Source organism: Nothoprocta perdicaria, unplaced genomic scaffold, assembly GCF_003342845.1.
Source record: "Nothoprocta perdicaria isolate Ctin4 unplaced genomic scaffold, notPer1 scaffold_14, whole genome shotgun sequence".
NCBI classification, from domain to species: domain Eukaryota; kingdom Metazoa; phylum Chordata; class Aves; order Tinamiformes; family Tinamidae; genus Nothoprocta; species Nothoprocta perdicaria.
The window spans coordinates 6,329,596-6,344,249 of NW_020454538.1; the positions used below are offsets into that span (position 1 = coordinate 6,329,596).

The 14,654-nt window shown below is 38.4% G+C and overlaps 1 protein-coding gene across 3 annotated transcripts in view; it reads right to left on the bottom strand.

Annotated features, from left to right (window-relative positions):
• The window catches only part of KIAA0232 (KIAA0232 ortholog), a 43,236-nt gene that overhangs the window by 12,701 nt on the left and 15,881 nt on the right, over positions 1-14,654 (bottom strand). For all 3 annotated transcript variants that reach the window (XM_026034133.1, XM_026034132.1, XM_026034131.1), the window contains exons 3-5: positions 7,789-7,855; positions 6,188-6,269; positions 1,378-4,675 (exon numbers count right to left, since the gene is read on the bottom strand). In XM_026034133.1, the coding sequence (XP_025889918.1) occupies positions 1,378-4,675; positions 6,188-6,269; positions 7,789-7,855 (3,447 nt within the window). The remainder of the gene's footprint in view (positions 1-1,377; positions 4,676-6,187; positions 6,270-7,788; positions 7,856-14,654) is intronic.

The following is a 14,654-nucleotide window of genomic DNA, read 5'->3' on the forward strand; positions in this document are numbered from 1 at the left end:
TTTTTTTTTTGTCCTATTGTACAATGAATTTACATTTTCACCAAGAGTGAAGTAAAACTGTATTTCCAGATCCTACTCTGACCTACAGCCCAAGCTTATTAAAATTCTGGTGACTTTTTGTTTGCAAGATCTGGAACAAACACAGGAACTTCTCAGACTCCTAGAAAATTTGGGGAGACACTTCATCTCTTAGCAGAGCAGCAGTAACCAAGATCTCTAGAAAAGCCATAGATTTGATTCTCTTGTACAAGCAGCAGACATTAGGGACGAGAAACAGGAGTAGTTATTTTGAAGGAGCATGAGGAGAAACAGGAGAAAAAAGACAAAAAATAAAGAATATTGATTTTGGTCAATAGAAACTTCACCTTCAGTTTTAGCATTAGCTAAAGCATTAACTTTCCCATAAATGAATTATTCCTTCCAAATTACAATTTAGGAGAATATGATCAGTCCAACACAAGCTGCTTGCTATTCTTCAGTTGAAAATGCAGAAAATTCTCTCCTAATGGAGATGCTAAAACCGCTGAGGACATGGAAGCTGAAGAGGGGGAGCAACCATAAACCCAACTCAACTATGCAGGTAATTTTTCTGAGCTGGCTACACAAAGAAATGATTTTGCTGGTCAAATACACACACACACACACACACACACACACACACACACATTTTTTCCCCTCAAGAGCAGCAAAGGGAGTGGATAGCAATAGAAACTGTAATCTTATAAACAGAAAATTAGATATTTTTGGCTAGAAGTTCTTGCTCTTGATTATAACTTAATTTACTGTAACGATACCTGAAAACAACTGAGCTTAATTCTTAGTTATACTGAAGCCTCCTTTCACTACTGTGACAGCAGAATACATTTTGCATCCATGTTTTATTTCATTTTGCATCCGTACCTTCCTGACAAAAGAATACTGTAATATCTGGAACATAAAACCTTTCTACAAACCTTTCACTGATGGAGTTTACATCTACTAATTCAAGCTCACACTCTTCTACTTGGAATTAATGATAATTCAAGTTGGAATTCATACTGAAAGGACCGATTTCAGATTTGCCTCTTCTAAATTTTAAAAAAGCTCGAATCAAAATGAGCGAATCTTACCAGTCACAATTCATGCACACGTTAACACGTTATATGGAAATCAGATAAGCAAAAAACCTAAGATAGAGATGTTTATAAAGCCATATGAGCATACACTTATAAATATCACGCACTCTGAGGGTATGCAAGATGACACCATAATGCCCGAAGATGGTTAATTTTTCTATGGAACAATATATTTACACCCACTTAAACTGAACTACCATGACTGAAACTGTTGATACGCAGGTGCTAGCTGCAGATTGTCTATTTTCACATCTCTACATACCTGTTCGAGTTCTCCTGAAGAAACAGGAGTATCCTCATACGTAGGGAAACGGCACCCTGCTTTACAACCGCAAAACTTGTTCGTTTCCTCACGGGGCTCCACTATTCTGCAGTTTACTTTGGAGCTCTCCATCGCCCTCCCATCTAGAGATTCCTTCATACTACACTCTAAACACGGATCTTGGCTTCCTACTGGCAACATCCCAGCTGACTCTTCTTGGGAATCCAACGATGTCTGCGCGCTCTTCTCCATCCCAGACTTTTTTAATCTGGGAAGGAATTTTCCAGATTCAAGCTCTGATTTTCCATAGTAATGCCCTTCTTTTTCTGCATCTTCTTCCAGAGGTTTGAGATCTGCTTGTGCATCCTCAAACGCATCTACTTGAGAAGGGACAGCAATACTTCCCTCGTCTTTTTCTGACTCAAATTCTGACTCACTTCCACCACCCGGGGAAAGTTCAGACGCAGAAATTGGGCGAAAATGAGTCCTTGGAGAAATCCGTATAGCCCTGTACTGCGTTCGATCCACACCACATATTCTAGGGTGTAAAACCTCACTGTCTGAATCAGAGCACAGAATCGACTTAGGTTTAAAACTAGGGCTGAAAGATGCAATTCCTTCTGGCTCAAATGAACACTCTACATGAAGAACTTGTGAAAATGGATTGTTCAGGTCAAAGGAAGAGAATGAGTATTCAAGCCCTGGTTCTTCTACTTGAAAGTTACCACAAGCTCCCAGTAAGTCTTCATGGAAGATAAAAGAAAAACCTTTATTTAATCCGTTATCTCCACTCTTGGATTGCTCATTCTGCTCAAATGATACAAAGGGCCTCCACAATTGCCTGTGACCAGGGGCAAAGCTGTTACCTGGAGTCATAAAGACATCTGTGCCAGCTATTGTCACCACATCAGAGGCTGCACACTGCAATAAGCTCCCTTTTGAGTGACTAGGTGGCACCACGGCCCATTCTCCGTCACTGTTAAATGTTTTCAGCTCCCCATACACACCACCAAGGATAAACGAGTTCTCTTTTTCCTGGGTAACATCCCAAGGTTTTGATGGTGTTGTGTAGTCACCACCATCTACTTTTGATAAATCATTCGAAACAAAGGCTCTCTTCTCCAAATTCTCCTTTTGACCTTCCCAGAGGTGATACTCTGATCTTTGCACTGCTTTATTGGGCTCCTGGAGGGTTTCACCTTTTGCTTCCGTATCCAAACAGCAGCAATAGTTATTTACATCAGTTGAAAACAACTCATCTTCCATTCCTTCTATTTCTACCACCGCCGCAGAATTTCTGTCAGCCATATTTGTCCAGATATCTTTAATAACCCCTGAGCTGTAGCCTTCTCCATGTGGACTGCTTTCACTACACCCTTGTGTAGCTTCATAGTCTTTGCTTTCTGCTTTTTGTTCTAGCTGAATACCACAGACAGATTCTAGTTTAGATTTTGTTTTGAAAATCAAAGTGGGCATTTCTCCTAAGGTTCTAGCTTGTTGCTGGCAGGCTTCTTCTGGCAAAAAATCTAGAATTTCTTCATCTACATAACTTGAAGACACTCTAGGAACTACATAATTAATATCTTCTGCATTAAACTGCGTGGATTCTTCATATGGAATATTTAAAGTCTCATTATCTGAACGCGTTTCTTCCGAGTGTGACCATGGACTACAGGTTCTCGTTGAAAGATTGGAACAGTGTTCATTTTCATCAAAGGCACTATTTTTGGTCCATATTAGCAATCTAGACTGTGTTTTCCCAAGAATATTAGCAGTGCTACTAGAATCTGCATTTTCGTTTCCCAAATTGAGTGTTTCAAAAGAAAATGGTAAAACAGAGTTACTGCATTGCACTTCAAACACTGAAAAACAAGAGTTTATACCAGACCCTTCATTAATATCTGAAAAGAGCTCTTGATTGCCAGCAAGCATGTGTGAATTAAGCATTGTGCTGTCTAAGATGGGAGATAATCTAATAGGAGAATCCCCTCCAAAACTTTCCCCATCTGCATCACCAGAGCTAGAAGATGAACAGCACTCCCAAAATTGAGCTAAATTACTAAGGTCTTGCAAGAACCACCCTTCAGCACCAACAGAGCTGGTTGAATCTGTCCATATTGCACTTTCCCCTTGCAACTCCATTCCATCTAACACTATGCAACATTCTGCCTCAAAATCACTTTTTTCTTTACTCTTTTGTCGAATCATATTTAAAATCCGACTCTCCCCTTGCATCGTTTCTGAGGCACCAGGATCCAACATGGATTGATCGATATCCACTTCATAGAAGTGCGTTAATTCTGAGAGATGAACATCATCTAAATATTTGTCGTCCTCCGGTTGAGAACATATTGAGGTCCCAGCGAGGTCAATATCCTCATTTAGAACTGCAGGCATTTCTACAAAGTGACCATCGATGAAAGTACCTGCTGCGAGGTATGTTTTATGAAGATTATTGTTGCTAATACAAAGACCATGCACTGATTCAGACAGCTCTTCTACAGCTTCTGGTGTTACGCCACATATATCTTCTCTGTTGCGGTACGTAGTTTCCAGCTTGCTTTTTCTGCTGAGAGGAACAAAGTACTCTGTGATCGGCTCCGTATACCACAAGGGTTCCTCTTTGTACTCCTTCTCCGTTCTGCTGTCTAAATACAGATCTTTTCCATCGCTACCACCTGCTTCTTTTCTTCCAATTTCTTTCAATGGCCTTTTACCTCTTTTGCAGAGCTGCTTGATGGACCCACTGCTGCTGCTGCTACTGCTTCCACTGTGGATTTTTCTCTCCGCTTTGTCAACAGATTTCACCGACAGCCTGCTTTGCCCGTTACGCCCTTTTTTATTTCGAACCTCTCTTGTTTTGTGTCTCACTTTAATGCATTTCATCGACGCTTTGTATTCACCTTGATTACCACTAGAACTTGAACCAGCCTCACTAGAGCCAGACGACCAGGAGCGAGGACGCATCTTTCCTTCAGACTTATGTCGCACTTGCTTTTTGTACAAAACAGGCTTTTCTTCAACGGTGCTGTTGCTAAACTTGTTTTCTTTTTCGTTTTTGCTTTTCTTCTGCTGGGTTCTTTCATGTACAGTGGCAGATACCTTATTACTTCTCTCCTTAGTTATTTCACTTTCACTATTGCAGTCCTTTGGAGAAGATGTATCTGTGCTCGTTGGTGGAGCAGTGGATGAAGATGAGGAGCTAGAGTAAGAGCATACTTTGGATTTATTCCATACAGTCATGATTTCCTGCAGGCAAACTGGCTTTTCAGAAAGAGGAGGAAATGCTTCATAGTACCTGAAAACAAGAAAAAAGATGACATTCAGATCTTGGAACTTCAAGTGTGTGCTAAAATTTGAAAATATTACTTAAAAAAAAAATCCACATTATTTTATTATCTCTAGTTGCCAATAAATCTAGTTTGTTCTATATATACTCATGCCACTCAGCTCTACTTGAACGATACCAAAGGGGAGATTAAGAAAAACTTTAAAGTGCTTATATTAATTAATATTAAAGCATGTATAGAAATCACTGCAAAATAAATAGCCTCATTTTCAGGAAGTACTAAGCTTTCTTCTGTCAGAGACAGAAATTACAGATGCTTAAAGCAGTGAAGGTCTAGCTCCTTATTAAGCAGAGCATGGAGAAATTCACTTCATGTTGTTTGATTCAGAGTATGAGTAAGAAATCCCTGAATTGCAGGCTATTGGTTGGTGCTTCTCTCTGAAGTGAGACACCTTCTGTTGGCCTCTACATAGTTTGATCTTCCAGGTAAAACAAACAAAAACTGCAAGAATCAAACATTATCACTGACATGGTTTTGGAAAGAGATTCAAAAAGCCCCAACTTTTACCAATATGCCTTATGTTACTGAGGGCAGAGAAGAAGGAGCTAGGTAATTTAAGATGCAGTCAACACTGGCCAACGACAAGGGTAAAGCATAGTTTCCTGTGATGTTCAAAGTAGCACAGGTTTGACAGTCAAGTGTTTTATACTAAGTACATATATTTCAGTGAAAACCTGCTCAAAAACACTCAAAGTGAATTAAGTATCTATTACCAGTGTGTAGATTCACGCCACTTTCCTTGTTGTAACTTCTTCCATCATAAGAGCAATGCTTTGAGTGATACCAGGCATTACTATGCTAATCTGAATGCTTTTTACTCACTTAGATGCATATTCAGACAATCAGTTCTCCCAGTGTTTTTTAGAAGATGTAGCATCCACTTAGCAACACTGCTACTAGAATGCTGTCACTGCTAACAATGGCCTTTTTAAAAAAAATAAATGAACATACAGCAAATACATGAACAGTCATCTCTCAGAGTGAAGTCAAAGATGAAACCCTTGGGTAGCTCAGTGACTCGGGTACTTGGGTAGCAGGAGACCCCTTTGTTTATAAAGAGCTTCAGTTTCCCACTTTTGCTGGGGAAGATAAACAGCCAGGAAGGCAGGAAACCATGTCTGCCACATGTGGATTCATGCTATTTTAATGGCTTTTAATCTGCCTAGCTGACCTGGTCTTAAAGCTTCTAAAATACAGAATGCCTTAAAATTCAGGTCTTCATATAGTCAAAGGAAAGTAGTCAGGCCTTCCCCATAAACTGAATCATCCTGTGATATCAATTGGCCTTATTTAAATATTTAAGACGTGCAAAAAAAAGAGATGGAGGAAAAAGGATTTACTTCCTAACATTGGGAATTCCATATTTTACACTTAGTTAACTTTGCTGCTCTAAAATACAGGGATAAAGAGAGAAAACAGAAAATAGTCTCAAATAATAATAATAAAAAAAAACCCAATACATTTCTACTTGATCCTTTGCTGTGGGAGATAAATCAGTCTCTGGAGACAACGAGCCTTCTAACTTTTTGTGAATCTTCTCCTCTGTTTTGGAAAAAAAATTGCAAATGTTTAAGAGAAATCAAGAAGCCAGTGTATTTTGTCACAGTATTTCAAAGACCGCACCAGGATTTACACAAGTAGCAACATATTTTCATATAGTATTGCAAATAACTGAACAGAACACTTGTAGTCTGATTATAATGCATTAAAAAATTGTAGAACATCACTCAAGATTCATATTTTCCACAACTATATTGTTAGAGTCCACAAATTTCACCAAACACAACCAGACAGCAAGTGCAGGCCATGTTGTGTCAACATTGTCTTCACTACAAAACTTCTTACTGAGCTATTTCATACCCAGATTCTTCTTACACATAAAAATGTTCAGTTACAGCAGCATCTACCTTCTTGCTGCGTTTTAGGTCAACTATCTAGTTGTGTTTTGGGTCAACATTTAATAAGACAGATAACCTGAGCAAGAGTTGACTATAAAAAAATTTAAACCTTTATATTAACACCTGTAAAATAAACATGCTTTCTCTTTTTCTTTTTTCTTCTCTAAAATAAATAGTTGGAACTATTCTTAGTGCAGTGTCACTGCTAAACATTATAAAGCATCTAGAGCTGGATAATGATGCTTTTGCCATTTAAAAACAAGCAAGAGACTTGAAACAACTAAAATGGTTTTAACTATGCACGTAAATACTTATTCTGGAAGAGAAGCAAAAGTTTGCTTCTCAAAAAAAATTTGCACAGTTATGCTCAGAAAAGTATGTTTCACGAGTCTGTGTCAGATTTTTAAAATAAAAATAATAACTTGGGGGCTTTCTAGGTTTGTTTAATTCCCATTTCTCAGGGGCTAGCCAACGTCTCAAGAAAGAAATCAGTATTTACCTTTTATTTACTGCTATTTATACTGCACCATGAGTGCATTAAGTGGTTTCTGTAGCGTTAAAGGCTGCTGCTTTGTGCCTGAACAAAGCTTCCCACACAGCAAGCTTTCACTGGAACACCGACGTTAGGTACTTGGCTCCCTGTGCTGCCCTGTGCTGGAGCACATAAAGCCCCATCCTGATTCTCCCTAAAGCCTGCAAATTTTAACCAAATCTCTCTGTGCAACTGCTACGTATAAAAGATTTTCACTGGAATAGCTAGTATACACCAATTCTGAGGCCACTATTCTTCTCACAAACCTGTATACAAAAAGAAGAGAATGAAACCTACTTTCTTGTTTATGTTTTTGGGACTTTTGCTTGCTTTTGTGAAGGAACACTGAATAGAAAATGTTTACTAAAAAAATATGCATAACTGGACTTGAATAGTTTTATCTTTTCATATGGAAAAATACATTGCCGAATGGCTCTTTTTTAGGTAAACAACATATACTGCTATAAATGTTTCTAGTTATTTGAATGAAACTATTCAAGTGTATCTTAAAATTGCATCACCTACACAAAAAGCTATTGAATTTACAGCTCCCCTTCCCCCCCATCTCAGACTGGTATGTATTTGGTAAATTAGATATATGGCTGCAAAAGAATCAAGTATTGTAACCTACCTTGCTTACTCTGAAGGTCTTTCAATCTGGAGCAAAGCTCCTCCACTAAAGTTTCAATTCCAGAGCTCTGTACAGTAATACACAAAAGAAAACAAGATAGGGAGAAAAAAAACACGGAATGTAACTTAATAAAAATATTCATTTCTTACATTTATATAATGACATTACTACAGCAAGATATCTCAATAACTTTTACAATCCAACAAAATAAAGTAGGTATAAAGCTATTTCCACAAATAACTGAAATCAGATATCAGAATGATTACATAAAACAACTCAGTTTGTCATTTTCATTTGTCATAAAACAAATACAGTCACCCCAAGGTTTCTTATAAAGTCACATACATTATCACTGTATGTGCATAATTTTGTAAACTAGGCACCATCACGTTTACTGCACTGTATCACTTTGGATTTCTGTGAGTGTCTCGGGCTGAAAGTTCAAGTATTAACTAATCACTAAGATGCCTTTAGGGAGGTTAAGTCTGAGCCGTTGTCTTCCACAGTTCAGAGCAGGGGAAGGGAATCGTGTACACAAGACCCAGAGGTGGAGGTCCAAAGGAGAACTGTACATGGAGGTGTATGTGCAGGTACGAGGGAGGGAGAGTTTTCAAAGTATCTTCAGGAAAAAAACATCCCACAGTTCCACAACTTCACAATGTCCCATTTCTTCTTTTAAACTTTGTATTGTTTGCTAAGGAATGCAGAGGGAAAAGGGAACAATTTCATATTCTCTCTATGCCAATATTTGTTCTTCACCTCAAACTCTAGCTTCCTTTACAGTCCATTTTCCACACTATTCTTGCACAAAGATTTTTCTGCATTTACTATCTACCTACAACACTAATAAAACTACTAATACTAAAAAAAAAAAAGTAAATAATAATAATAATAATAATAATAAAAAAACTTCAGGTTCTTACATCCCATCCATAGCTTCCCCACTAGCAGCTCCAAAATCTCCACGATACTTGGAGACTGAGGCTCATACAAACCTCCTATAAAATTATCTCACCTTCTGAATGTGACATAGTCTTGTCTGTATGCAATCATGGAGCATGCAGTCTCTCTAAAGGTAACACAGGTCACAAAGCAAGAGGTAATAGAAGAAAAAAAAAAAAACGCATACAAAAAAGTGCAAGATTTGCTGTGTCACTATGGTGGCATAAAGACTTCTTCTCCATGCTGCAAGAGTTCCTCCTCTCCCCTTCTTGCCAGACATAAATTGCTGAGAAACGTGGATATATAAGTCAAGTGCAAGTAAATTTTATGGAAAAAGAACATTCTAAATTATATAGTGAAACTAGCTCATTAATTCTGTCAGAAACAAGCATCTGAAAAGTCATATACTGAAGCAGCTGACTTATAAGCTACCTTCTAAATTTTAATTATTTGCAGTCAAGTGAAAAAGCAATTTTCTATTCCCAACTGCATTGCTGCACTGCTCGAGTGCTAAATATAAAACTTTATGCCAGAGTCAACCGAAGATGACTTAGCAGGATGAAACATTAGACCGAGTTTTCACTAGTTCACTAGTAAATTTACTAACATAAATTGTTTAGCAAGCAGCAGCACAATGATACGGACAATCCTATGCAGCTGTAATAATTGCCAGTTTATACACATACTGTTTATGACATTTTCCCCTCTGTCCTCAGAGAAGGGCAAAAGAGGAGGAGCTGGCATCGTTTTTGCTCAGCTTTCCAAGCGGGCTAACTGCGTAGACAACTGCAGCAAGCCCTCAAAATCAAAGCCGCGTTCGCTTCCTTCACTTAACCCTAACTTCACGTCACAAAGAAAGCAAGCAAACGCAATGGCAATATCACCAATATGCTCACCATTCTAGCGAAGAAGCGAAAACTTTTGGAATGAAACACTTCATTTCCTCCTGAAGCATGAAACTAATACCCGGGTCAGCTGACAGCCTGCGTGCTGCTCTCCCGTGAAGCTGGCACTAACCTTAAAAAAAAGGCCGCGGTGCCCGGCGCCACGGCCCCGAGCCCGGTTGCTCGGTCCCCGCTGCAGCCCGTGGGTCTCATGAGAGGGGCTTCCCTCAGCCCCCTGCCTGTTCTTCTCTGTGTGTCATGCAGTTACTGTGGGGTTTTAATGCTTCAAGTTATAACTTCCCACATCCAGGAAGAATGGCTTGGCTAAGGAAGATAAACTGGATTCGAGTATACATGTGCATATATATGGTATGCCTGATGCTTTCCTAATATTAATATTTGAAGAAAGTCACAAAATAGTACAAGTATTGGAGTACCCAATAAGTACTTTTTAGCATAAAATTCTGATAAAAGCCACCATGATTAGTGCTAAATCCAACACAAAAGTTTAAAACTCAAGATTAACTTCACAATTATTTAACTAATGACCTCGATTTCTGTTATTCTCTAATCCGTGCTCCACGAGGCAGCTCATCACTTTTATTTTGTAAAATTCTCATACTGTATTCCACACCTTCCTCCATACTGAACATTTTAGTCCCTTTCCAACACACGCTTATTTCCTTTCCCTGCTTTCATTTACACGCAGTTCCACCCAAAGTTCTTCTTTCTGGCTTTTCATCAGCTGGCTGAGGCGATGAAGGGATTATATAAGGGATAGGTGTCACGTTACCAGCATGGCAATGACTATGCTAATAGATAAATTAAGCTTCTGAACTCACCCAACAGAAGAAGAAGTCATTTTGACCGCAGAGTTACAAGACTCTCTCTAAGAGAGAGAGTCTTGCTTGCTGACCAGCCTAACTTTATTCAGGACTGAATTAACATTCTTTTACATAACAAGAAATGAGAGCTGTTCAAAAAGGGTCAAAAGGGTCACACAAACTTGCACATTTGTGCACACATATAAAGTAAATCAAAGTTTAACTCAAAAATCTCCTAGCGTGCTCAGCTGCCTGAGAGATGACAGGCAGTTAACTCACAGAAATCCAACTGCTTTGGATCGTACATTAAAAACCTTGAGCAGTTCCCAAAAATTTTCTCAGAAGATTCTAAAAACTACAAATTTAGCTACTCCTGAAATGCTCCTGTAAGTTTAACAATTAGTTTAATTGTGAACCATACAAATAAAACTGTATCACTTATGTCTAACCTAGGTCCAGTAAAAATAATTTATGTGAACAGCGGACAACAGCTTTTATGTCCCCAAAGTCTGATTAAGCTTCTGCAAAATACTAGGTCCTACCAGATTCTTGGCCATTTGCTTTAATTCTTGTTGTCATTTATCTCTGCTAGTAGACTATTTCTGAATGTTGCAAACAAGCCCAGCAACATCATCACCTGGAAGATTAAACATATTTCTCCCAAATCTGTTGTCACAAAATTGTACGTTGCTATTACTTCACAAAGCCACTCAGTGGCGCTGGAGATGGCATCGATCAGGAACGATGTTTCCTTCCCTCTCCCACTGAGGCCCAGTTACAGCTCTCTCACTTGCACCCAAAAAATGCCAAATACAGAGTTCTACAGAGTCAACCTGCACATAGGCAAGAGCCAACAACTATGGACAAAAAAGAAAACACAGCAAAGAAAACATGTCAAGGAAGAAAAAGAGTTGCAGTAGCCAGTACGTGGGCCCAGCTTTCCAAATCTGATAGATTATATCTGTAGAAATGGAAAAGTTCTGTCACATTAAACAAATGAAAAGTTTTTTTGCTTCTGCTGCATCTAGGAGAAGTTATTAAGGTTGTGGAAGGCTATAAGTATTGAGCTGCATCCCATACATTGTTAAATATGGCTTGTTCCTGACGCCTGTAAGTTATGGGGAAGTTTCCTTGTTGCTCATTAAGTTTTTTCAAAAGCAAGAAGTATTACACTTCAGGTTAACAAGTAAAATAATTGATTATTTCCTTGAAGAATATTGAGAACATTCTTCCATCTTTAAAGCAAATCCTCATTTCCCTTTCACAGAAGGCAACTTGGGGCAATCCCGAGACCCAGGTCAACCAGCACACTGACGGCTTCACAGTGCCCTTCTGACCGTCTGCAGGAGACTCCGAGATAACTGCACCAGCCTGTTTGCTTGGCCAGCAGCCCGTCACCAAGACAAGGCCTGGGGAACTATTCCACACCAGTGAGCCCTTAAGCCGCGTGAACGGAGCAAGGCACAAAGTGTGACTCAGTGCAATCGCACTCCCATTTCTACATTCTTGAGGCTGACGTGAGCTAGATAAGTCTAAACTTTCAGTTTTAAAAATTCTGATAGAGTGTAATTTATGTGGTAACAAGTACAAATGTCTTGGATGCTTTATTTTCTCAGAGGTTTCCTGAAAAAGGCACAATTTCTCCCTTCTTAATTGGCAGACACTCAGTAGAGCTGCAGTAAACAGCCAGTGTACCTGCTGCTGAGAGCAGACTGAGAGCTGCCTATCCCTAGCCAAGGAGATGGGGGGAAAAGGCGGGGACAAAAACACTCCCACTGCCCCCCAACACCCAGGTATTTATTTCCAGTGACTGCCAGGCATTTCATATCCTTCTTGAACTTACAAATTGTATTACATACAGTTGAGTGAGGAATTACTGTCTCCCTCCCTTGCTAACTGGAAGAATTTCCACTCAAATTCCAATTCTTAGATATATAATTATCTATATTCTGAATCTCCCATTTGTCTTCTCTGTAAGCTATATGTTTAAGTTGATTGCTCAAGGGACAAGATTTTCAGGTAAATTTAGATGGGTATTTCTGTTTGTGTGACAATACCCTGCATCAGCCTCAGTTCATCTTCACAGCAGAGCACCTGCGTTGAGAATAATGCTGTGACTACAGGCATTCAGAATAAGCTGAGCGCTAAACAGCTTGGAGAGCAGTTGTGCCAAATCAATTAGAGTGAGGAGGATAACACTAGGAAAACATTTAGTGTGTACATTTGTAAAACTTTTTTTTTTGTATTAACTAGTAAGTAAACTCTACCTTTACTTGACTATGCACTCATTTACAATAAAGCTCCTGATTATTTGGGAAAAAAAATGTTATAGATAATAACTTCTTTTCCTAGGGCTCATCCAAATAATAAACCCCAATAGACATGTGACCTTGGAATACGAGATTTCCTTCAGCAGACAGATAATATTTGAAGGAGAAAAAGAAAAGCCAACCTCAAGCCATTACAGAGGAATAGCTCTTCAGCAAAGAGAATATAAAAAATGTATCCTTCCTACTGCATTGGTCCTGTTTTCTGTACCAGGGAGAACTAGGAAAGGTAAATCTCACATCTAAGACCAGGCTCAGATTTCAGAGCTGTCATTCTCACACTGGATTCCAACAGAGAAAGATCACAGCAAGTGTTATTTACCAAGTGTAGATAGAAGAGGTCAAGTACCAGCTTAAAGCAACTTAAAATAAACAGACTATCCTTAAATGTGGGTTACTAGAGTAGCTAATCTGTCTTCTGTATTTAAAACTTAAGTTTAGTAGCTCTTTTCCACAGCTGCCAGAAACAAGAAATCACTCCCCTCAAGAAAGGATCATTCCTCTTTGATTACTATTCTTCCCGATTATTATTAATTCCTTATAAGCAAACACACTGATTCCAAACTGACTTATCCTTGTGAGCAATGCTGCTGTGGAATTCACCGTATCACTGTGTTTCAGCTTGTAGATGCAAAAGTGGTTTTGCTCATTTTTTAAAATGAGTAAAATAATTAAAAAAAAAAAATAAAAACAAAAACCTGTCAAAGTCTATTTTCAGCACCTATGCAAAAGTTATTCTTCTCATAGGATGAAATATAGAATGACACTTGGAATTTCCTTGGCAGATACTCTGCAATATATATTACATAAACAAGTTTCAATTCAACTTTTTGTGGAAAACAGTTGTTTTACATGAAAGAAAATTACAATCCAGAAATATCTTTCTATTTATCATGGTGCACAAGGGATTATTCAGCTCACTTTGTGTGACTTCTCTGGCATTCTCACGACCACAAGCTGAAAGACTATTCCCTCTCTCCTTGTATAGAGAGAAATAACATGCAAACTCTCTGTTCAGAGACTCATCCGAAAAGTTGCTGGCAAAAGAAAGTTTCTTCATCCCCGAAAGTAACAGTTTTGCTCCTCTTATTTTTGCCTGTACACGCAAGATGAAATAGTTTTCAAATAAAAATAAATAAAAAATGTATTAAATAAAAGCTAAAGCAATGAACAATATATGGGATACTATGGGACACAAGGGACACTAAGTTTTACTTAACAGAAAGTTTTTGTCCCCTAGCAAATGCTACGAAATGCTATTTCTGTGTAGATTAATGTAGCAGTTCTGTGAAGAACACTTATAATTTAAGATCCAATATAATTGGAATCATCAAATCCCTTACCATCTTGCATGGAAGCTACTATTACACTCAGGACAGCAGCCCTAGTAACTTGAAGACACATGGTACCATGAATATGTACTTAACTGCAAAAATTAAATAGAATTAAACAGAATTATTTTAAATTACATTTAATACATACATGCCATCTAAATTGCTAGCATTCCCACTAATTTCAAAATCCTTTGCTGAATAGTACGCTTTATTTTAAAGACAGATAGTGCATTGCTTTCCAGAAGACCAGCTGGATATATTTCAGAAGGAAGCTTTATTCACTGATTTTGTGAAGTACTTTGGAACTCCCTGGGAACACTTTTTTTTTTTTTTTTTTCCAAACAAACTATCCTCAGACACACAGAAATGTTTACTATTGAGCTAGGCAGGACACATTTAGAAAAAAGCTTCCCAAATAGCAGTTTTTAATAAACAAGAAATTTCAGAGTTTATAAACTCTGAAGGGAAGAGAAGAAGAGTAAAATACATAGAATTTGGTCAAGGAGAAGGATTAACGGGGCAGGGCAGGGCAGATAAAGGAAAAGTAGTTTGATC